This window comes from Astatotilapia calliptera, chromosome 7 (assembly GCF_964374335.1).
Source record: "Astatotilapia calliptera chromosome 7, fAstCal68.1, whole genome shotgun sequence".
NCBI classification, from domain to species: domain Eukaryota; kingdom Metazoa; phylum Chordata; class Actinopteri; order Cichliformes; family Cichlidae; genus Astatotilapia; species Astatotilapia calliptera.
Genome location: NC_137428.1, coordinates 37,586,804 through 37,611,014, shown reverse-complemented (window position 1 = coordinate 37,611,014; position 24,211 = coordinate 37,586,804). Strand labels below are relative to the sequence as shown.

The 24,211-nt window shown below is 39.8% G+C and overlaps 1 protein-coding gene across 1 annotated transcript; it reads left to right on the top strand.

The window, feature by feature from the left end:
* The first annotated feature begins 223 nt into the window (after positions 1 to 223).
* On the top strand, positions 224 to 23,437 carry st8sia3 (ST8 alpha-N-acetyl-neuraminide alpha-2,8-sialyltransferase 3). Its single transcript, XM_026174505.2, has 4 exons — positions 224 to 1,229; positions 14,751 to 14,870; positions 16,190 to 16,747; positions 18,978 to 23,437. Exons 1-4 carry the CDS (start codon positions 976 to 978, stop codon positions 19,258 to 19,260), a joined length of 1,215 nt encoding a protein of 404 aa, XP_026030290.1. The 5' UTR covers positions 224 to 975; the 3' UTR covers positions 19,261 to 23,437.
* The last annotated feature ends 774 nt before the right edge of the window (positions 23,438 to 24,211 follow it).

The following is a 24,211-nucleotide window of genomic DNA, read 5'->3' as shown; positions in this document are numbered from 1 at the left end:
CCATGTGTCAGAAAAGGAAATTAAAACTCCCAGTGATGCATTTAGAAACTTAGGACACATTGAGTGGACAGCGAGTTCAAGTGACCCTTTGCACTGCAGCAGAGGAGAGAAGCAACACCCTCGCAGAAACTCATGAGTCACATATTCTGTTATTTAACAAATACTGAAAGTCTACGCAGCAGCAGACTAACACTCAGTCTAAACTGACGGCTGCTTTGTCACGAGCTGAAAACAGTGAAATGTTGTCACGTGTCTGCAGATCTGCGTCTATAGACAGAGCGACACATGACGCCTCAGCTGCCTCCTCTCTCCTGCTCGCTCTCTCTCCGCATCTCTGCCTCCATCAGGACACGGAGCTCCGCCTCGGATGCTGCTGGAACTGTTTATCTGATTACCAGATACACGAGCTGCGCTTCCTTAAAGCGACACCCTGGCCTTAATTAATTACACTGCCAGAGAGAAAGAGAAAGAAGGAGAAGAGGAGAGAGAGACGCCGAGGATGCAGTGCCCACCTCCTCCCTGCAGGATGCCGCGAGCCGCCGCTTCATCTCCTGCCTCGAGGTTATGAACTGTAATCTGACCCTGCACGCCAGCAGGAAGACCCCCTCCTCTTCCTCCTCCTCCCCCCTCCTCTCCATCCTGGGATACATCCACGATCAGTGTGTCACGCGGGTTTTTCTTCCGCTTTCTCTCTGCATCACGCTCAGCTGATGAAACTGGCAGCAAACGCGCGTCCCTACAGCCTGCACGGCATCTATGGAAGGCGTTTTTAGGTCCGCGTGTGAGCGTCCTCTCTGCTGTGCTGGCGGCCTTCCTGTGTTTCTGCACTCCTGTTTCGCCGCTGGTACTTTTCCGCTCGCACGCAGCAGATGAAACCCCGACTCCCTGCCTCTGCGCTTCCTCCCCGCGTGGGCTCTGAGACCTGCGTCAAGCGCGCCTCGTCCTCTCCGCGCCCCCGCCGTCGCCGTGCCGCTGATGCGGTGCGCCTGGGTGCTCGCTTTCTCCTCGTCCTGGCCGGTTCCTGATCCTCTGGGCCGGAGGGCCAGCCTCCTCCATCGGGGCAGGATGGTACGGTTTGTGAGCGCGCTGGGGCTCGTCATATTCAGCGTGGCGCTGCTCATCCTGTCTCTCATCAGCTATGTCTCCATCAAGAAGGACTTCCTGTTCAGCACCCCGAGATATGGACACAACGGCGGACCCAGGATGTACATGTTCCACGCGGGGTTTCGGTGAGTCCAGGCCAGGCTGTGGACCTGCAGGTTGTTTGGATCGCAGCAGCTGAGTGTTTGCTTTTTATTTTTGCATCAGTAGGAAACCGTTTTTTGGCGTTGGTCACACTCAGGCGAAGGCCTCTCTGCTGGGTGAGGCCTGCCTGCTTTTTCATTTTTACTCAAGCTCATTTCCATAATTTACACTCAAGAATGTCCAGAAGTATGTGGACACCACATTCCCGTAAATAGCCTACATTGTAAATGTAAACAATGTCCACGAATTTAAAGTTGAATTAATACACTTAAACATCTTTGAACCTTAACCTTCTCACTCATTTTTGTGTCCACACACTTGAGCTTTAAATGTTTCATTTCATTTTTTTCTGAGTAATGAATAACTGCAGTTTTTATGACTTCCTCTTTGGGTTCAGTAATTTAGTAAATCTGTGCAGTGGGTCTTAGTCAGAGGGGAAGCATTTAAAACAGTGTAACCAAGGAGGAAGTGCTAAAATCTGCTGTTCCTCCTACTTAAGTAACTGCTGACTTTGGAGTCAGTCTGCTTAAGGAAAGACTCCAGTCTTTTCGGTTTTGCTAAAGTAATAACTCCAGTAAGGACATTGTTAAAGACACGAGAAACAAAACTCTTATAATGACTCAGCAGTCTCAGAGAGTGTCCATGTTGTTGTTCAAAACTGTAGCTGTGTGTATTAATGTAAGGAATTCAAATTAAAGAAGATACTCTAACTCAGCCGGGTGACCTTTACTTAGTTTTTGAAACATGTTGTACTTCTTAAGTCTAGCTTGTCTTGCACTTTTTTCTGGTTTAGACTTGAGATCCTGATTTACAGTGACGGAAAACCACAGTGTTAAAGCATACAGTTATACAACCCCAATTCCTCAAAAGTTGTGAATCTGTGTAAAGTGTAAATAAAAAAATAATAACATGATTTACAAATCTCATAAACACAAATCTAATCTAATGTTTAAACTGATCCAAGACTGGATAAGAAACATATTAGCTCATTTTGAATTTGATGGAAGGAACATGTCTCATGGTCATGCTTAACTCTGTAGCATCCCCACTACTTTTAACATTGGTCTGTAACTGTCTGGGAACTGACATTCCATATGTCAGTTCCCAGACAGTTACAGACCAATGTTAAAACATCCATCCATCCATCCATCCATCCATCCGTCCATCCATCAGGTGACAGTATTCCAGACATATTTTTCTCCAGCCACAGTTTCTCCTGTGGATCCTGGGGTGCTCCCCGGCCAGACGCAAAATATAATCTCTCCAGAAGGTTTTAGGACTACCCTGGGTTTTCACCCCAGTGCCCAGGAGGCATCCTATTGAGATGCCATACCCACCTTAGCCAGTACCTTCTGACACGGAGCAGCCGCTGTACTTAAGATTCTTCTGGAAGTCTGAACCTCTTACCTTTCCGTCACCTGACTATAATATCCCAAGATACTTGAACTTCCTTGCAACTCCCTTGCTTGAGGCAACTTCTCAGTTTTGGGTTTTATAAACTGCTCTCACCTTTTCTGTTTTGTCTCTTATGTGATAAGATTAATGCCACTTATGTCTGACAGTCAGCACAGGAAACAGCTGACATATCTCCCTAAAGTTGAAAAAAACAAACAAAAACAAAACCCACATGAGATCCATAACGAATATATTTATATAACTGAAAAGAGAACATCTATCTCTATGTGAAAGAACAGGAGCATGACTTCCTCTCTCTTCTGTTAAATTTCCAGGAAGTCAAGGCTACAGTTTCTAGCACCTGTTTAACAAAAATAGCAGCATGCTCTTCCTCCAAAATCTAAAATTATTTTCACTACAGATGTTGCTACAGATTAAATTTATAGCCTCCCGTTTCCCCGTCTTCATTCTAAGGTCAACTAAACTAAGAAAAGTCGAAACGGGGTCCACAGGCCCACACAGCGTGGTACATCCTGTTTACTGCTAATGCTACGCCTGTACTTGCAAGTGCAGGTGGGACTTCTGTATCACCCCCTGATTAGGTGAAAACAGATGATGGTGGCAATTTGATCAAAACACTGCAGAGTTGGTTCAGCTTAACATTTTCTATCAAAGTGTCCGTTTGTTATTGATCAATTTGCAGTTAATACACCGTAGAATGACACTGACTGCTTCCTAACTCATCACTGGTGGAAGGCGTTTTTTCCCCCACTGAATAAGGAGACAGCTTTGTCCTAATAAACCGATCTAAATGTGGTACACGTCAGTGTGTTTTCCAGTCAGTGTGAGTGTGTGTCAGCCTGAAGAAAAACAGGGCATCTGTCACTTAATCCCACAGCTGTGAACTAGATCAGCACTTCTCACTCTCATTTAATTTTATAAGTTTTATTCTAATGAAGGAAGACGTACGTTTTGCTCTTATAAAAAAAAACCATTTGCATTCATCAGCCGCTTTATTACACCCAACAAACTACATGTTAATGCAAATATCTAAATCAGCCAGCTACATGTCAGCAATCCAGTGCATTTAGGCATGTAGACATAATCAAGATGACCTGCTGAAATCCAAACCAAGCATCAGAATGGTGAAGAAAGGTCATAAAGTGAATTTGAATGTGGCATGGTTTTTGTGTTGTCAGACAGGCTGGTCTGAGTATTTTAGAAAGTTCTGATCTGCTGGGATTTAACTGCACAACCATCTCTAGGGTCTGCAGAGAATGGTTTGAAAAAGAGAAAATATCCAGAGAGTGGCAGTTCTCTGGGTGAAAATACCTTGTTAATGCCAGCAGCAGAAGACAGGGTGTCACTCCTCTCAAATAATAAGAAGAATCTGAGGCTACAATTTGCACAGAATGTTAGAAAAACATTGACTTGTCTGATTAGTCTGGATTCTGTTGTGGTGTCTGGATGAAACGGTCAGAATTTAGTGTAAACAACGTGAAAATATGGATCCGACCTGTCTCTGATCAATGGTTCAGACTGATGGTGGTGATAGTAGTGGTGGAATAGTGTTGTGGATATTTTCTTGCCACACTTAGAGCCCCTCAGTATGTACTGATCATTATGTAAACGCCACAGGCCACCTGAGTATTGTTGTTTATCATGACCATCCCTTTATAAGTACAATGTACCATCTTCTGATGGCTGCTTCCAGCAGGATAACGCAAAATGTCACAAAGCTCATTTGTGCCGCAAAGAATTAAAGCAGTTCGGAAGGTAAAGGGGTGTCCAAACTACAATATCAAGGTGTACCTAATAAGGAGTGTATATTCCCAGTGTTTACGCAGGACTTCTGGCTAATATATGAACCAAAGACATCAGCGGGTTCATCATAAGTGGTTTATTTAGTCATCAGTCATTTAGACACACTCAGATTACAAAGTTCTCTCAGATTTGACCTCATCTGTCTCCAAATTCCAGGTTTTATACTAATTCTACACCAGTAATGTGTTCATTGTATAAAAGTGGCAAAATTGATGTAAATCCTCATACAAGCCAGTATTACAGCTACTGTCAGGTTTGTCTTTAAAACATTATTCCTCATAAAGACTGATTATAAACATTAAGGATTAGCTTGAGTTACATTTACTGCAGGAACTTACAGTCTAAATACAATGTAAAGTGCATTTCCACAACATTAATTCCATCAGTACAACAACATGTCATCAGTCATGTCACACTCGCTGCTCTGTAGCTTCCAAATTATCTCTCCTCCTCAGTGTTAGGCTGATCTTCCTACAGATGTTTCACATTCAGTAAGGGGGGTGGGGAGTATTTTGTGAGCCGCTGGAAAGTTTTTAAAGTGAAACATCTGTGCAGAAAGTAAAACATCCTAATAAATAAGCTGTCTCCCTACGGTGGCCCCTAGAGACAAAGCATGTACAAACTCCAAAACACTTACAAATTCCAAATAGCACACACAAACTCCAAAACACGTACAAAATCCAAAACACATGCAAAATCCAAAACATGTGCAAACTTCAAATCCAAGACGCTAGGGGCAGTGTTGAACTCGATTTGCAAAATAAACGGCAAGTTTGTTGCAAACACATAGGCTCTAGTCTCCCTCGCGCTTCCCAGGTTGCCTAGCAACCATGATACTAACAGCTGGAAACGTGTCATACAACTTTGTTTGACAGAAATGAAGGAGAACATTTTTTTCATTTGTTTGTTTGTTTCTACAAGAGCTTTGTGTGATTTGATAAGTATCTGAGGCTGAGACCACAGGACAGTAAAACATGATTTTTGGGCTTCATTTCTGTACTGAACAGTCATTTAAGATTAGTTAGTAAATAACAATTAGCTAATGTTGTTCATGAGACTAAAGTCATATCACTTTTGTAATGTAAATATAATATGGCCAATATTCTAGTTATTATATTAATCATTATTAGCTATTACAGCAGTGAACATGAACTCTGTGTCAAATACTGAGCCTCAGTACAGATTCAAGTTGCAGTTATTTACATGTCTTATCACCTTAAATCTTCACTGCCAAATTTATTTGCCACTGAAGCAGAAGGATGGCATCTGAATAAAACCTCTCTTGACATGCCTAGATGACATTAAAGCTTGGTTGGCTCTAAACTTTTTAAATTTGAATGAAAACAAAACAGATTTGTTGGTGTTTGGACCCAGTGGCCCCTGTGAGTCCTCTTCTATTGATTTAGAACCCTTGGAAGTTTATTTTAAACCTGTTGTTACTGCCCTTGGTTTTAAGTTGGACCAGTCCATTTTTATCATTTAAGGCGACTGGCAAGAGTGAAATCTTTTCTTCCTAGGCAGCACTTTGAAACCGTGATCCATGCTTTTATTTCTTCCCCTGTGGACTACTGTAATGCACTTTATGTGGGGGTCAGTCAGTTGTTACTCTGACATCTGCAGCTGGTTCAAAATGTATATTGACAGTGCATATATAGGTGTATCATATATAAGAGACAAATGTTGTTCCTTCAGTATGTTGGCATTACTAAGTTTGGCTCAATGCTTACATACATGTGTAAAAAGAAAATGTAAAAGCTGTGATAACTGTTTCTGATAGAATGAAGAGTAGACTGATATATGAAATATTCCTTTGAGAAAATCAGACCCTGTCATAACTGCTTTAAGTCATACAGAATAGATATCAGAGCCTTAAACAGGCTGAATTCTGCTAAATGGGTCAAACTGGGCAGAAAGTCTACAAACACATAACATCCTTATAGAATATGATGTAACACTATAGATCAACTTACCTCAGAATATATAAAGCATATAAACAATTACAGCAATATGATGCAACAAACACAGCAGTGCTACTAATCCAAAATACTCAAAGCTTCATAGAACTGGAACAAACATTTATTTTTAGTTCCATTCTGCTGCTGATACATACTTTAGGTTTCTGAACATTAAACTTGTTGCTGCCTTTCATAGTGTGTAACCTGAAGGCCCTGAGTACTTTCTCCCACACTGAAAACACTGGAATGATAAAATTATTTGAACATTACCTAATAAGAATGATTCAGGACAGACAATTAGTTATGTTAAACTTTCCTAGCAGTCCTTCACAAACAGGGAACAGTCTGTCTATTCTCTCCATCTGTCAGCTGCTGCTGGCTCTTCCTCCTCCTCTTCCTCACACACTGTTGAGTTTGTCCTGGTGGATCATCAGGGGTGCAAAGCCTCACAGATGATGTGCAGCAGTGGGTCCCTCAGTCTGTCCTCACTCTGGACACTTGCAGGTGTCACACATAGAAATCAAATGTGTGATAAGCTGCAGGATTCAAACACAAGTGTAACTTATAAACACATGTTCATACTTTTATTCCACAATCAGAGAGAAAGAAACAGAGAGAGAGTGCAGGACAGACAGACAGGTGACAGTCTCAGGTGTACACACTGCTACAAAACAGCACAAAAGAAGGAGGATTTAGTGTTTGTGTTATTACGAGTGCTAAACAAGAACAGTGCCCAGATGGTACAGTGGACACATGTGTGACTCCTGTGATTAAAGCATCTTTCTTTCAGCTTAACGAGTGAACCGTCAGCTGACTGACATGACTGACTTTAATTACGCATAAAATCATCACATTCTCTGTAAGATTAAAGTCAGCTATTGAACGGCGTATATTTTGAAGTAAAGGCTTTAAAACCAAGTTAGTACAAACATCGCTAATGTCACATAACTTTCCCGACATGTTGCCAACAGTAATGTTTTAATGTTCATCATTATAAAAACATTTGCGCTTAAATAAGTGACATAATATTCAGTACTTACTTCTGAAAGTTTACTCTTTGTCCGCTCCGCTTCCGCCGTTTTTTTTCCGGCAAAATTATCCACACCACCGCCGCGCTATGAAGTCTGGGATATGTTGGGCCATGAAGGCTACACCGACCCATCCTTAAAATTCAGGGGAATTAAGGACACATTTGAGGGCCGCATTTCGAGCAGCCTTTGAATTGGGACAGCCTTCGTCGTGTTGCTGTGACGTAATCGGCCTTAAAATGCGACCTTTAAGGCTGCAGACCCCAAATCCGGTCATTGGTACTTCCTGGCTTGTGTAGTTACTAGGTAGCAAAAGCTCAACACTGCTCCTAGCGTCCTGGAGCACTTCCGTTGTGTTTTGGGGTTTGCATGTGTTTTGGAGTTTGCGCGTGTTTCGGGGGTTTGCACGTGTTTTGGAGTTTGTAAGTGTTTTGTATTTTGTACGTGTTTTGGATTTTGCATGTTTTTTGTATTTTGTAAGTGTTTTGGAGCTTGCATGTGTTTTGGAGTTTGTAAGTGTTTTGGAGTTTGTAAGTGTTTTGGAGTTTGTACATGCTTTGTCTCTAGGGGCCACCGTAGGGTCTCCTGTATACAGTGCTTAACACATTCATTAAACCACCAACAAATGTAAAGTTTATACCACAGCTGCCCTAAATTGTCAGTAGTGGTAATTACCAAAAATCATTTTTATATTTCTGATACCATCAATACACCTGTGTGCACAAGCTGTTAATCAAAATTATATTTTTAATTCTAAAATATTATTATTGCTATCCCTGAAATTTCAAATGTACACCTAAAAATAGTAAAGCACATTATTATTATTTTATCAAGATTACAGTTTTACTTGATTACTTACTTCCTGAAAAGAAAAAAATGTTTTAGTGGTTGAATGTTATTTGTGATTAATTTGGAATTTTTCAGAGAGATCGGCCATAAAAAAAAAAATTCAAATAATTTTTTTTAGTTTTAAACAAGTTTTTGAAATATCACACACACACACACACACACACACACACACACACACACACACACACACACACACACACACACACACACACACACACACACACACACACACACACACACGCTTTGTCCAAATATTTATAGTGTTCTGTTTGAAAACTGCATTTGAAAGCACAATTTCCTTTTAGCATTAGTTGTGATGCAAAAGTACAGAAACTTTGCTCATAAAAAAGTGAAGTGAAAAAACCTGAGATTAACTTGGGGGATGTCCCCTTCCAGGTCATCTCTTTGTGCAGCTTTGCACAGCTTCCTGCATAGCTCCTTTCCATTTTTCACCATTCACTCGTCTTAGATTTGATGATTAGAGCTAAAACTCTACCTCCGACCCCATGAACACAAAGTGGTCCACACAGCCCAGACCTTGGAGGTGGCCAGGTGTGCTCAGTTTTCTAAACTGGATTCCCAGCAACTTTAGCGACTTATGTTTCATGTTTTGATTGGTTCCTTAAACTTTCCTTTCAGCCTGTTGTGTGGCAGGTCTCATCTGTAGACACTGGAGATGTGGTGTGGTTTGCTTCCAATCAGTCACACTGGCACCACCTGGGCCCAGTCTAACAGTGCTATAAGCCCTCAGTGTGGTTCTCCTCCCTCAGCCACCTTTTGGATGTTGTTTGGTCTTTTATTTGATTTTCTACACTACACCATACACCATTTCTTTACTCAAGCAATCATTTATACCACTGATTGCATTGATTACACACACCAGTTCAAGTTCTTTCCTTGTTTCCTAAATTTGAAATAGTTTAATTGGCATTTGTGTGCATCCCCCTTGTGAGATTTCACACCAATGCTGGAGAACTAGAGCCCATACAAGTAGCAAACAAAAACCTGGATGATATCGAGGACTACCACAACAGTGGCCTGGCCAGCAGTTGGTGTAGACCGGGGATGGCTGGTCAGCAGCTACTGATTGACAGACCTGATGGATAAAAATATAACTAAGAAAGAATGATAAAAAAGTCACCAAATATACAAGTGTGTGTGAAACAATGAACCACAGTCTAATGCACTTAAAAAGGTGTTGACATTTTTCTGTCCAGTCACGCAGCAGACAGTCATTTATCTTAGAATATGAACAGAAAACATCAGGAGCTGCTTTTCACAAAGACTGATGGCAGAAATCACCTGTGCTAAAAAAAAAAAAAAAGGAAGAAGAAGCAGGTTTTAGTAGGGACAGTGCAGCTGAGCTCCACAGAAATCTGTAAATCTTTGCTGTCCGACATGTTGGGTCATGTGCGATGTTCAAACAGCGCAGGTCTGATGAGGGCTCTGTAGGCCGGCCGGCCGTCCTTGGCTGATTTGATTTACAACACGAGTGCCGCATTCATTTTCCTCCCGCCTGTAATAATTTTCCCCCTCGCTTGCTACCATCGCAGGCCAAGGTTACGCTCAGAGTGAGTTAGATGTGGAGCAGAGCAGCATTTTTAAAAGAAAGCAGTTTGTTAGTGGACAAGTTTCTTGTCATGTTGTTGCAGCGTGAGCCCTAATTTATCATCAGGAACTTGGTGATTGCTCTGATCACTGTGCAGCCATATTGGATGGAGAAGGTTTTAGTCCATGTCATGGACTTTCTGCCTGCCAATCAATATTACAATTCAAATGATATTAGTTATCTTTGTTGTTATATCTTAATCAGGAAGAAAATGTCACTAGTTTCTCATTGCTTTCTTTCTGAAGAGGAATGAAAGCAATGCCACAGCTTCTGAAAGTAAATCATGCTGATGAGCTGTTTTGTTAAGATATAAATAATCTCAAGGTTTCAAGCTATCTCTCAAATCACCTGCTTTGTATACAGTAACAAACATAGCTAGATGCAGGGAGCTATAGTTATGGAGCTTTTCTTTTTTTGCATAGTCTCTACATGTGATGTAATCTCAACCAAGAGCTATCTCACTCAAAACCACATGTACCACCAGCCTCTTAATTGTACTCGCTGAAACATCAGAGGGTTAAAAACATCTTTCAGACTCTTGTAACCGATCCATTTTGCCAATGCGGAAGTTTCTTAGAAAAAAAAATGTACCGCTGTTCTTGATTGAAAATGCCTGTTTTCACTTTCCCATTACAGTGAAAGTATTTTGTTTAAATCTGTGCTTTGTTGTGTGTGATGATTGGAGGTCTTCTTATTTTTGATACTGCTGTCACAGTTATAAATGTGCTGTTGAGCCATTTAGATGATTTGCGGTGAGTATTTGAAACGCACTATAGCCTCTGCATGCCTGGTCTCCAGCTCCAAAGTGGTGGGTGTCATTTGAAATGTCAATGAAGAACGAGTGAGTTATTTATCTTTTCTTTTTGTTTCACGCCCCTCCTGCAGTGAGAGGCCACCTCGCAAACCCGACCTGAGGTGAATAAAGAGTGCTGATGCTAAAAACGGAAGGATGCAGTGCAAGCCTTTCTTTTTTTATATCCGGGTTTATGTCAATCACATATGTATCAAATGGGTATATGTATGTCAGTCGACTGCTGTTAAAGCTTGACCTGCCAGCCTACTTACCATCTTTCAAGTCAAATCAAAATTAAGATCACGAATGCTCACTTGAGCCCTGTTAATGTTGTGGTGCTGAATTTGACATGGCATGAAGAAATGTACCATATATATATATATATATATATATATATATATATATATATATATATATATATGTATATATATATATATATATATATATATATAAAAATTAGATGTATATTTGTATATTGTAACCTTACTCCGTTTAAGCAGAGGTTGCAAAATGATTCAGCATTTCATTGTAATCTGTGAGCATTATAATTTGAGCATACACAGCTAAATACATTCAAAAATAAGAAGTCTTACATACAAGCTTAGATCCTTTCCAACCTCCAGTTTGTAGAGCTTTAATGGTAAAAATTGTATTTCATGCTGATTCAGATTCAACTCCTAAACTGCAAAAAATGTCCGCAAAAATGTCAGATGCTACAGCAACGCCTGAGTTGCACAGACATAATAGAGGCCGAGCCACCAGTTCATTAGGGGAAAATGTGCATTCTCTAATTGGTGGCAAGTGACTAGGTGGCGGCAAAGAACTTCGTTATGATTGCTTTAGTTGCTAGCAGATTGTTGCCTGTAGTTTGCATGAAAGATGCCAACTTTTATAACTTTTATAACCTTTGGGGTTATGTCAGAAAGGGTATCTGGTTTTAAAGTCTAACAAAACAAATATGCAGAGCTACCTTGTGCTAATCTTGTGTTGCACTGTCTAGCTTCACTGCTGCTCAGAGAGTAGTTGGCAAGTGTTTGCAGACAGGTTGGTGTCTTCCATTCAAACTACAGGCAACCATCTGCTAGTGAAGAAAGCAGTCATAAGCTGTGTCCCAAAACGTAGGCTGCATCCTTCGGAGGCCACATTTGAAGGCCAATTACGTGACAGCCAGGCGACGAAGGCTGTCCCAATTCGTCGACTGCTTCAAATACGGCTCACAAATGCGTCCTTCATTTCCCCAAATTTGAAGGATGGGTCGGGTGTGTCCTTCGTGGCCCACCATATCCCAGAATAAATAGCACGGCTCAGCCAATTTCAGTTTTCAACAATGGCGGCCGTTACTAAGTTTTAATATTACTCTTATTGCTCTTTCTGGGTCACAAAATAAACTTTTAACATATTTTCAGACGAGAAAGTAGCCATGTAAACTTCAAATATCTGCTTGGTTTATCAAGACATCGCATATTTGCAAAAGTGCTCCGACATTTTCGGAGACGTCTTTTACCCACCCGCTTGATAGCTAGCCGGGGGGTTCAATGGTCACTCGAGCCGGCAAGAGCAGCGGACTCCCAGCTTCATCGTTTTCAGACCCTGCTGTCTTTCACTACTCAGGTTAAACATGATATATAAGTCACTCGGATAACTTAAAAATGTAATTTTTTTTGAAGGCTAGACCGTCCCATTTCACAGCCTCGCACTTACGGCCTTCTCGGTCTTCGAAGGACCCGGCCCAGGCTGGGTCCTCCGAAGGATGCGGCCTACGTTTTGTGACACAGCTATAGACTTTCAAAAATCTCAAGCAAACTCCATGCCAACTGGTCAGGGAGTGCATATTTTTCCCTAGCAACCAGTCATTACTGGCTTGCCTGGTAGGACAGTCCAAGTTACCTCTGTTGCTTTCTGGACTGTCCTAATGCAGTCACCTGCACGAACCTGGTTCTTCATGGAGGATAAACATCAAGGACTTCAAACAGTATTTGATCAACTATTATTTGCCTATGTCATACTAGAGACCTAAAATCTTGACATTTTGAAGTTTAGTCTGTGGCAGGAAACTAGTCTTAATGACTCAGTTTTCCCAGACAGGGATTAAGCCTTGGAATAAAACTTTCCAGTGGAGACCTTCATTGAATTTTTGTTTTAGTCTAGGCTTAATTCACTATATACAAAATGTCGAGTTTTCATTGCAAAAACCCGGTGTATAGAAATTCTTTTAAAATACTTACCTGATGAATCTCTTTGTTGAGTCTAGGTTTTATTACAAATGTTCAGGACGATTATCATTACCGAGAAATTAAAGTTGGGCCTTCTTGCACTGCAAATAAAAATGTTCATCTTAACACGTTTGTTTTGTCATTGATGTGAATCAGTGTTTTAAAAGCATCCCAAACACAGACACAGTGAATGAAACTGTATTAGGCTGAACAGTCAATATTTCCTCAATGTCACTATGAATAACTTGTTAAGATGGACAGAGTTGATGCAACTGTTTGGCCTTATTGCTCATTTTTCCACAGAATCCCGAAGAGTCTATTCTTTGACTAAACCAGATTCGCATGCAGGAAAGAGACTGAAAGTCTGCATTTACATTGAGCTGAGTGTAAATGAATGAGTTGTTTTTCACTGCAGCTGATTTCCAAATGAACAGAATGATAGATATTTGCAAAATGGCTCTTTAAAGTCTTGCACATTTCAGTAAGTTTCTTTTGGAAGCATTTTAGCTTTGTGGAGAAAAAGACAAAATCTGATTTATGAATGGAGAGTTCCCATCTACAGTTCCTGTCTTATTTATATTTTCATGTAATAGTTTTAGCCATATTGTTTTTGTTACTTTTATTAAAACATCACTGTAAAGAAGTTGTGAAAAAACACCAGCTGACAATCAGACAGGTTTTTAAACAATTCAGCATTTTTGGTTCCAGGTATTTGCCCAACTAAATATCATTGAGTATTTGTGGCTGTAGCAAGAAAGGCTGGCATGCATGCTGCATGCACGAGGTGCGATCAAAAGATGCTTGGCCATATCAGTGCAGTCCCTACTCATTAACTGGACTACTGGCCAGATTTGCATCCCTGCAACTTCATCTTTCTTAAACTTTCTTAAAAATGCAAATAAAAGTGGAATGACTAAAGTTTTGACACAGTGGAAGAAATCAAGTGCTTATTGTAGAAGGAGTCATGCTGACCTTGATGGAAAGATTGTTCAAATTTGATTTTTATTGACTACCTTATAACTTTCTGATCACACCTCACATACTTTGTGCAAGAAGACATAACGACATAACAGTGCAAGAAGCTGCTTCTCTGGATGGGCTCCAACTCCACCGCTTTGGACTGCTGCTAGTGACTGTAATCCATGTTCTGCTCTGCAGCTTTGGTGAGCTCAGTGTAGTGGCATCAGCTCCTTACCTTTTATGGATCACTGGGCAACACTCTGTAGTTGGTGGTATTGGACACTCTCTCTCCAGAACAGAACAACATTTACAGTCGCCAGCTGCAGTTCAAGGCACTTGTCGGTGTCTGAATGGTGCTGAGGACCCACCAGAGCATAAAGCTGACCAGCATGCAAGTGTTAAATGCTATATGAAAAAAAAAAAAAACTCAAAACACTTGGGCACTCATACCAGTATAATATGCATGTTTGAAAAAAAAAAAAGATTTCTTTAATAATTAGCTTATTCTTAAAAAACACGCCTGTTGACTTCATGTAAAGATATGCACAGGATGAATATTTCTGACACACTAAAAGTGTATTTAGTATATTTATTCTCAGACTGTTGCTGTACTATTGTACAGTTTCTAGTTTTATTCAGAAGCCACTAAGCCACAGTTTTTACTACCAAATAAAAATGTGTTTATATCCTGGCTTGGTCAAAACCTGCCTGATTGCCTGACTTTTTGTTATTATGTCCATTTGATGATATTCAAAGCTGCTTAATGGTTTACCAAAAAGCTAAAATGCTTCATAAAATATTTCTAAGTGCAACTGCATGATTTACTTTCATTAAAAAGAGGACCAAGTTAATTGACATGTCTCTGCCTCCTCTGTGCAGCTCCCAGTTGGCGATGAAGTATTTGGATCCAGCTTTTACTTCTCTGACCAACGCTCTCAGCGAGGACCTGCAGAACTCATCTAAATGGAGGCACAACAGCACTGCTTTTAACCAGCAGAGGTAGAACACACACACACACACGCACACACACACACACGCACGCACGCACGCACGCACGCACGCACGCACGCACGCACGCACGCACACACACACACACACACACACACACACACACACACACACACACAAAAACTGTCTCCTGCATTGGTTTCTGATGGTCTTGAAAGCTTAACATGCTTTTAGCACTCCCAACAGCAAGTGTTAGTTGTGAAAAAGTTTGCCACATTTTTTGTGTTAGTGAAAGCTTTGGGTAGCTGTTCAGAAACACTTCACTGAATCCGAGCCCAGTATCACTTCTGTTTACTGATTGTGGACCATTTTGAAACTCTTCTGGATTAGTGCAAGATATTTTTTGCTAAATGAAAGCATGAACTTAAAATTCATCTAGTAGATTTTTCTTTGTGGATAGGGCTGCTACTGACCTATATTCTACAATACAAAAACATACAAGTCCAAGCTATGTGTAGTCATAGCGAGTCACATTAAAGTCCAGAAGTTTGATGCTAATCTAAAGAAGTTTCAAGTCTGAAGTTAGAGCATCACTTAAGTCAGTTAAGTGTTTAGTCACATTTTAAAATACATCCTCCTGCTCTAAAACTGAAGGCACTTTTCTCAACAGACTCCTAACTGTTTAGTAGAGTTCGCTATCAGCCAATGAAGATACCTTAAACCTCTTAAGATTCTTTTTAATGACCACCAGGGGGCAATACCTGTGGTTGCAAGAAAGATTTTTGATAAGAAGTCTCCGGGAAATTGGCCTTCTGACCTGACCTCAGTAAATAGTTTCTTGATGAGTTTATGGGCTTAGTCAAATAATAGTCTCAGATTTAGGTTACTCAAGGCAATCCTACAATCATATCTGCCTCTTGCTTCTCACATTTGGCTTCAAAAGACAAAGATGGTCATTATGAAAACACTCAGATAGAGCCATCAAAGCAGGACTTTGGAACTGTGGTTGACATCATGTAGCTACATCCATTTTTTATACTATCTATGGTTACCACCAATTATCAGACCCAAATCTATTTGTGTCAAAATAGAGTTCAATGTGCCCACACAAATACAAGATACAGGGTAAGAACTCTGGTGCCAGCAAAGTGGAGGGAGGAGAGCCTTTCTTCCTGAAGATCGACTACATATCAGCTTCCAGTCCTACTGCCATCACCTTGTCTTGTTTATTTATTTTTGTCCACCTGGAACAACTCCCAGCACACTTTCGCTGCACATGCTTTTGTAGTGTTCTACCTGACTGACTTTCTCTGTGTTGTCTGTTGTAGCTAAAAAAAATCTCAACAAGGCAATATATTTCCATCTTGCAGGAAGGAGATCTCTCAGTACATCGACATACCCCACAACTTCACGCTGACTCGAGACTCAGTCCGAATCGGTCAGCTGATGCATTATGACTACTCCAGCCACAAATACGTCTTCTCCATCAGCGACAACTTTCGCTCTCTCCTCCCGGAGGTCTCACCAATCCTCAACAAGCACTATAACGTATGTGCTGTGATTGGCAACAGCGGTATCCTCACTGGCTCACGCTGTGGTCCCCAGATTGAGAAATACGACTTTGTCTTCCGCTGCAATTTTGCGCCAACTGAGATCTTTAAAAAAGATGTTGGGCGTCGCACCAACATGACGACCTTTAACCCCAGTATCCTGGAGAAATACTATAACAACTTACTAACTGTGCAGGACAGAAATAACTTCTTCCTTAGCCTGAAGAAGCTAGATGGCGCCATTCTGTGGATCCCGGCGTTTTTCTTCCACACGTCGGCCACAGTGACGAGAACGTTGGTGGACTTTTTTGTGGAGCATAAAGGTCAGCTCAAGGTCCAGCTCGCCTGGCCTGGAAACATCATGAAATATGTCAACAAGTAAGAAAAAGCAGACTATTAAAGTACATTCAGGTGTTAAATCATTAATATCTAGTACGTCATCAGTCCACATCTCCACATGTGATCACTATGTCATTAGTAGCAGTAAAACATTTTATAACTCTACTCATTAAAAATAAAGATGTATACTTAATATAAATTTGGCTGATCTCCTCTTCAGTGTCTTCTCCATGTGCACCTCTGGACCTCTTCCAGATGAGGAATTTGCACTTATATTTGTATGTCTGTGACGTACACTGTATTGTCTTCATTGTGTTATAAAAAGAAAAACTCTACAACTTTAGTTTCACATTAATGAAGACTTCAAAAAGCCAAGCCGGAAGAGGAACAGAGCTGCATAAGGAGGCAACCCTGATGGCCAAGACTGGCCAAATTAGGACTGGCCATCATTTCTGTGTGGAGTATCCTGAAGGGAATAAATGGTTAAGAAGATAGGGGGATGGTTTTAAGTCAGGAGTCTGTGTGGACAGATTTGTTTTTGAATATAACCCCCCAGTGGCCGTTAGATGAACTGCAGTTTTGGCCTTTTATTTTCTGAGGTTGTAGCTGAGTTTTTACAAATTTTGTTCTAGGGTACATATTTGTGTTCACAGTAATGAGGAAACATGTTCTTCAGTCCAACAACGCAATTTATTAATGACTTTAATAGTTTTTGGACAACAGTAGGGTTGTTGACTGATAGATTAATTTCTGGATTTTGGTCTTTAATTGATTTGTTTGACAAGGAAATCTCCATCATCAACGTGAACATTAGGTTTACTAGATAACTTTTTTCTAAATATGTCTTGTCATTGTCATTGGTAATTATTTACCTTTTACCTATGATGATACTCACATTTCATAAGGTTGTCAAAGTGACCTGTTGAAGTTCAAACTGAGCACCAGAATGTGGAAGAAAGGTGATTTATCTGATGCTGAACGTGGCATGGCTGTTGGTACCAGACGGGCTCTGAGATTTTGGAAACTGCTGATTTGTGATTTTTTTTTTCCAAACAACCATCTCTAGGGTTTCACATTATCGATAATGTTAGTAGATCAATATAGACTAAAATCTAAAGGAATGGTTCCAGTATGTTTTTGAATCTATGCCATGAAGGATTAAGGCAGTTCTGAAGGTAAAATGGGGTCCAACCCACTACTTGAATTAATCTCTGAGTTTATTGCATAGCTCATTAAGATTAACAGCTGATCAAATTCGGTGCTTTCTGCTTGTTAAAAATGGACATGCTCACAACTGGATTTCATTTCCGCCCGGTTAGCTTGGTCGTCCCTGTCTCTTAGCATTTAAAGGCTGTAGCTATTTGTGCTTTCTCTCTGTCTGTGTTTTTAAATGTCCCTCATCCACCTCAATCCTGTTTAAAGAAACTAGTAGAAACTGGCTGACACGTGGCTGTTTTGTATTGAGCTGTATTCTATATGTCAAAAGAGGAGATTTAGGCTCCAAAGCCGGATTATAAGGAAACAGCTATTTAGTGAAAGGTATGGCACACAGCTGTAACAGTGTGTGTGGAGAGAGGGGGATTTAAGTTGGGTTCTTAGTGTTGTAGTGGCAGAATAGGGCTGCCCGTACAGTAGTCTAATCTTTACCAATCCCATTAAGTCTACCTGCTCTGGAAGAATTACCACTTTTAAGCAGCTCAGACGGCTTTCAGCGCTGTAAGGACTCTTGAAGCCGCTTTTGTTTAGGCCAGTTTGGAGAGTTTCCCCCTTTGTGATTCTTCAGAGCAAAACTGCCACATTAAAGCTTCAGCAGATTATGTCCTATCAATAGAGTCCTATTTTCAGAATTTTTGGGAATGATTTCTAGAAAAAAGCAGACAAAAGTGGACAGGATGATATTCCTTTATCTCCGTTTACCAAAATTCAGGTTTTTGCCTAAACTGTTCAAAACAAGGGGGAAATAACTAGGAACAAAAGCAGGAAGTCGATGCTAAAAAGGATCAAAACACAGCAAAAACATTGCAAAAAAAGTACAAGGAACATGTCACAGATAAACTCAGTGGTTTGTTGCAAATCCTTGATTCTAATATTCTTTAATTCTAATAATCGCTTTGCATTTATTTGCCACTTAGTTATTAGGTCATAGCATTTTTCAAGTGTTTAATAGTAAAAGTGATATAATTCACTTTAAGAGTGAATAAATAAAGTTGTGAGTGCCTGAATTATTAATTTAATCTGTGACCAGTCTCTTGTCATTCATACTCCACAGCTACTGGAAAACCAAGCAGCTGTCGCCGAAGCGCCTGAGCACAGGCATTCTGATGTACACGCTGGCTTCTTCCATGTGTGACCAGATCCACCTGTACGGTTTCTGGCCCTTTGGCTGGGACCCGAACACAGGCAAAGAGCTCCCCTACCACTACTACGACAAGAAGGGCACCAAATTCACCACCAAGTGGCAGGAGTCCCACCAGCTGCCAGCCGAGTTTAAACTCCTCTACAAGATGCACACAGAAGGACTGCTGAAGCTCTCCCTCTCCCACTGTGCTTAGGGATAAAACTGTGGCAGGTACTGTGCTCCTTCAGGCTCCGATCCAGCACTTCCACTGGCCGGAATTACAGAAAGGGTGAGACAAGCAAAGTTGGGACTCCTGCCGTTTAGTCAAAGGCAACAGCTTGACTGTAAGGCTGAGTTGGTGCAGTGGAGATCAGTCTGAGATACCAGAGCAAAGGCTCGTAATCGTGTGCTCAAGATGAACTGTGACAGCTCAATAAACAAGCAGTGTGTTAATTTTCTACTGCTCATAAATCTACAGCTGAACAGCACTGCGTTTAGTTTCATTTTACCACAAAAAGGTGGACTGTCATACAAAAGCTGGTCTTCAGACGAGTGTCACAGTGCTGAATCATTTAATAGCTTTTTAATTGCAGTCGTGGTCTTTCACAGAACTAATGCAGACACATGCAACATAAAACTGCTCCATCCAGAAATGACAGCATGTAGGCCAATCAGATTCAAGCACATAGATCCAGGCATGGCAAAAAACATGATTTTGTGGCTGTTTTCAAAAATTGCAAAGTGCTGTCTTACGTTCGTTATATATTATAATAAACAGCCGTGTGGCGCTGGGGTTTGGTAAACCCTCAAACTCAGAGCTCTGACATTTTGGGTTTTTTTTTTCTTTGGTTTCTTTGCTGTTTTTGGTCTGAAAACAACAATGCTGGGATCATCCGCATGTCAGGGACCACACTGACAAAGTCTGGAGGTTGGATGTATGCAGGGTCCTGACAATATCCTAGATTTTATTTTTGCACATTAGAGTCATATTAAGAAAAGAAGATGAAGCTTGATGAAGATGATGATGAGATCAGAATACACAGTATTTTGCCTTTGACCAAGATACATTATCAGTCTACATATCTTTCTGTTTTCAAAACTTCTACAGTGCCACATACAAAGGAGAACAAAAGGAGGGACCAGGTTTGGCTTTCTTTGCTCCACCTGACAGCTCCAACATCATTATCAGTCTTTCCTTTTGCCATGTCTGCTGTTGTGCTATATATATATATATAAGAACGCTCAGTCTCTATATTTAGCACAGTGAAAGGATATAGTAGATCCTACAGTAGTGCAATCGGTGCCTGGAGAAGTCTCTTTTTTGTTTATTTAAGCAGCAGGCATGATATAGTATAAACGCCCTGTGCTACAAGCACTAAAGTATGAAAAAACTTATTGCATTTGCACTTCACTCTCCAAAAACGAAGTAGTATTTTACATATATTCACTTAACTCTATCTGAGTTTGTGTCCATCTGATGAATACAAATCAATTTTTCTTTCTCCTTTTAGTCTCATTAGCTCATTCCTTATTCCCGTTTCTACCCTGCTGTTTTTATTTGTTTGTTGCGTATGAGTGGTTTGATAACCTTTGATTTCTAAAGTGAACCTACTGCTAATGTTAGAGCTATAAACAGAGTAAACCGTGGAGTTAACGTCACTTTAAAAGATCTACTTTTAAAACAAATAACTATACGTTTCATAGGGATAGTAGGGCTGAGTGATTCTTTTGAATATCATTTAGGAAAAACAAGATAATTGGATTAAGTGTTGGAGATGGAGCCAAGACGATGAAAAGAGCTACTTTGGTCAATACAATTTCTGTAGAAGTAAATTATGACAAGGTTTAGGAAAGGCTAGAAGCTCTGAAAGGCAGGTTGGTACAAAGCAGAGTTTGCTTTGCAGTCAAAAGCAAGTCAATTCTCTACAACTATTTAAAATATTTAAAATTATTTATTTATTTATTAAATTAAATAAATGCATGATTCTTGAATCAATAATCACATTAAATAATCACAATTACAAACAATCCCAAATCCCAGCTGATCTGTAAAGTTCAATCACAGACTGTATTTAAATGATGGAAATTGTGACGTCACAGTTGATTAGTGCGGCAAGGAAGCTAATTTACCATATTAACTTATTTTAAAAAAAAAAACAACATAAATTCAGTATAACCTGAAACTACCAACTGAGCCAAGTCATAAGAAAAGTGTTCACTTCACATGGCAAGAAAGCCGAACTGCTGAAGTTGCCCCCGACTGGCTTTTAGAAATAATGTAGATTTAAGGTACTTCTGTATGGACCCAGAAGCTACATCCAGCTTTTTTAAATGCAGTTTAAGAGTCCAGCCCAGCTAGAAAGAAATAAAAAGACATTAATTTAAGGTGACTAATAAAAAGTTAATTTAAGATGCATCAGCAAAGCTTCTTCTTCTGCTTTTACATGGAAAATAGTTCCTATTATATTTTATTCAAGTCCTCTTTGATAGAAGTTGTGGCATTGTAGTGTAGTGCCTCCTGGATGACCACACGGGGCCTCGCCTTCTCCCTTTGATGATGAAATTTACATCACTTAAACCTTTTAGCTGCTTGTCTTTAGCATCGTGTTTTGGGCCGCGTACAATTCACCACTTTATGCCAGCAACAACGAGACTTTTTACAGACAATCAGATTGAGCCACGAAGACATTCAAGAGGGAATTAGCATTGTCAGCGCCATCGACACAATGTTAAAATTCTTGTTTGCTGTTTTGTAAAATGGGCTGTGTGGTGTTTAGATTTACCTTGTTACTCAGTAAAACAGTGAACCTGCCACAAGTGAATGGAAAGAGTTTAAAAATATAGTATAAGAATAAGATGTGTTTATATTTGTGTTTATTTATTAGTTTTTTTAAATCATGTCTAAATTTTATTTTGTGTAAAGGGACAACACTGGTAAATGTACAGTTTGTTCATTTTAGCAGGAAGACATGTGTTCCCTCTTCCATACTGTTTTTTTTTTTTTTTAAAGAATGACGATGATGCAAGTCCAGATATTTGACTGACCACTGGTGGGTCCATTGAGACGCTGTTATTTTGAACCTTTACTGTTAGAAAATACTAGTAAGACAATGGAGAGAGCCTGAAGTGGTTTTAACCTCAACTTATGATCAAGAATCGGTAGATTAAAGGTCGTCACTGGCACGAGACTCTGTTGCTTATCTGTTGATGTAATTGTGGAGAGTTGAGACTTTAACATTGAAATAAGATAAAGTTATTATAAAGGGGTTTTTTGTGCTTACACAACAAAGTCTTTGTTTGTCGGCTTGTTCATTGGTTTTATAAAGTATAACAAGCACAAAGATAAGACAATTAAAATATCAATTTTCTTACTGTCATTAATCCCTGTTTGTAGTTGTTACAGAAATGTGCACATTTTTCACAATATATCCCAGGAGGCACTTTTCATTTCATGGGAAAAATCCACCATCGATGTAAAAGTTTTGGCACTCTTGGCTTTCCATACATATTTGCATCCACATACTCAGGTTTTTGTGAACAGGTACAGTTGGACAAACTTCTTTTATCATTACTTCCTTGAGTGTTTTGTGGTATGTTAATCTTTTTCTCTTTTTTTGCTGTTGCTTCTGTGTATGTGTGTTTACAAATCCATCAAATACTTTTTCATTTGTAGTTAATTAGAGATGATTTAAGACACCACATGCTACATGAGAGAAATTCCATCATAAGCATGTTTTGTTTTTAGGCACATCAAATATGAATTATAATTTTTTTTTTACATGCTTTTTATCTCCAAGGGAGAGTTGTGTCTTTGTGGATTTTTAATTTTTAACATTTTTTGAGTTTTGCAAAAATGAGGGAAACTGGGACTAATTTTGTAATCTGCAGCTCAATTTTTGCTGGATTTCACTTATTTTTCCTTTTAGTGTCCTAAAATTTTATTCCAGAAAGATTAAATATGATGTTTTAGGGAATTAAAGACATAGAGATTGTCGTTGTGAAGGTTATGCTATTTTCTGACTTGAGCTGAGTTTTACAAGATGTTCTCATGTTTTATTTTTGTCTTTTTTCTTCTTTCTTTTGTCATCTTTTATTTTTGTAGTGTAAAATAATAGTAAAATATCAGGTAACAGCTTTTACAGAATGTATTTTTTCACATTGTGAATGAAACTGATGCCGGCTCCATTCACGTCCATGTCTTCAGAGACCAATGGAGGAAGATTCGTGCAGGAATAACATAAACTAGAACCACTTTTAGATATCATAAACAATATGCTGTAGATTTAATAATAAGTTTAAGTCATCCAGTACTTGAAAGAAACTATATCTACTCTGTATTTATTTCATTATTTAGTCATTAAATGAATTAAATGATCAGTTTGACAATGTGAGTGGTGTCTTCTTCTCCTTTGTTTGTTAAAAAGATGAAAACATCTTTTTCCTTCCTTAGTCAGCACAAACTGAAATAATTCTAAAGCTGGAAGCTGCTGACTGTGGTGGGAAAAATAATCTCGGTTCAGAAAATGCTCAACGTTATCAGCAGTAAACACTGATTTGTCCACGTCGCACAGAGTAAAACCCGCTCAGTGACCTTTAATCTACACGAGGGAGGACACGGAGGTCCGTGTGCCATCACACGTCGACACGTCTAACGCTGATGTGACTGCACATCATTCCCTTCCAGTGAAATTTTTATAACTGTTATGCAAAACAGGGCAACAAATGGCGATGCAGTGGATAGCTTTGTTGCCTCCCAGCAGGAATATCCTGGGCCTGGGACTTTGGAAGTTCTTCATTCTGTCTGCTTCCCTCCACAGTTCGGAGATATCCATGCTAGGTTAATGGGTGATTCTAAATCTCTCTTTTAGCCCTGCACCAGACCGGCGACGTGTCCAGGGTCCATCGTTTGCCTTATGACAGCTTTGATAGGCTTCAGTCTCACTACTACTTTGAATCAGATGAGTGGAAGAAAGTGAATGAGTGGATGGATACAAAACCCTGCACCAACTTACCTCTGCTTAAACAGCAAAACTGCAACTCATTCCAGCAGCCCGTGTCTCTGATCCAGAGTTTTTACAATTTTATCATTTTGTTTTTGAAATTGTTTTTTTTTGTTGTTGTCGCTGTGTATCTACACAGAGTTTATGTGTCACATGCTTTATGTT

What these genes read in the sequence shown, in the direction of transcription:
- st8sia3 (XM_026174505.2), top strand. Translation starts at nt 976, where the DNA reads ATGCGGTGCGCCTGGGTGCTCGCTTTCTCCTCGTCCTGGCCGGTTCCT. An exon ending in ATGTTCCACGCGGGGTTTCG is followed by an intron (nt 1,230 to 14,750) that starts GTGAGTCCAGGC and finishes TCCTCTGTGCAG; the next exon opens with CTCCCAGTTGGCGATGAAGT. An exon ending in ACTGCTTTTAACCAGCAGAG is followed by an intron (nt 14,871 to 16,189) that starts GTAGAACACACA and finishes TCCATCTTGCAG; the next exon opens with GAAGGAGATCTCTCAGTACA.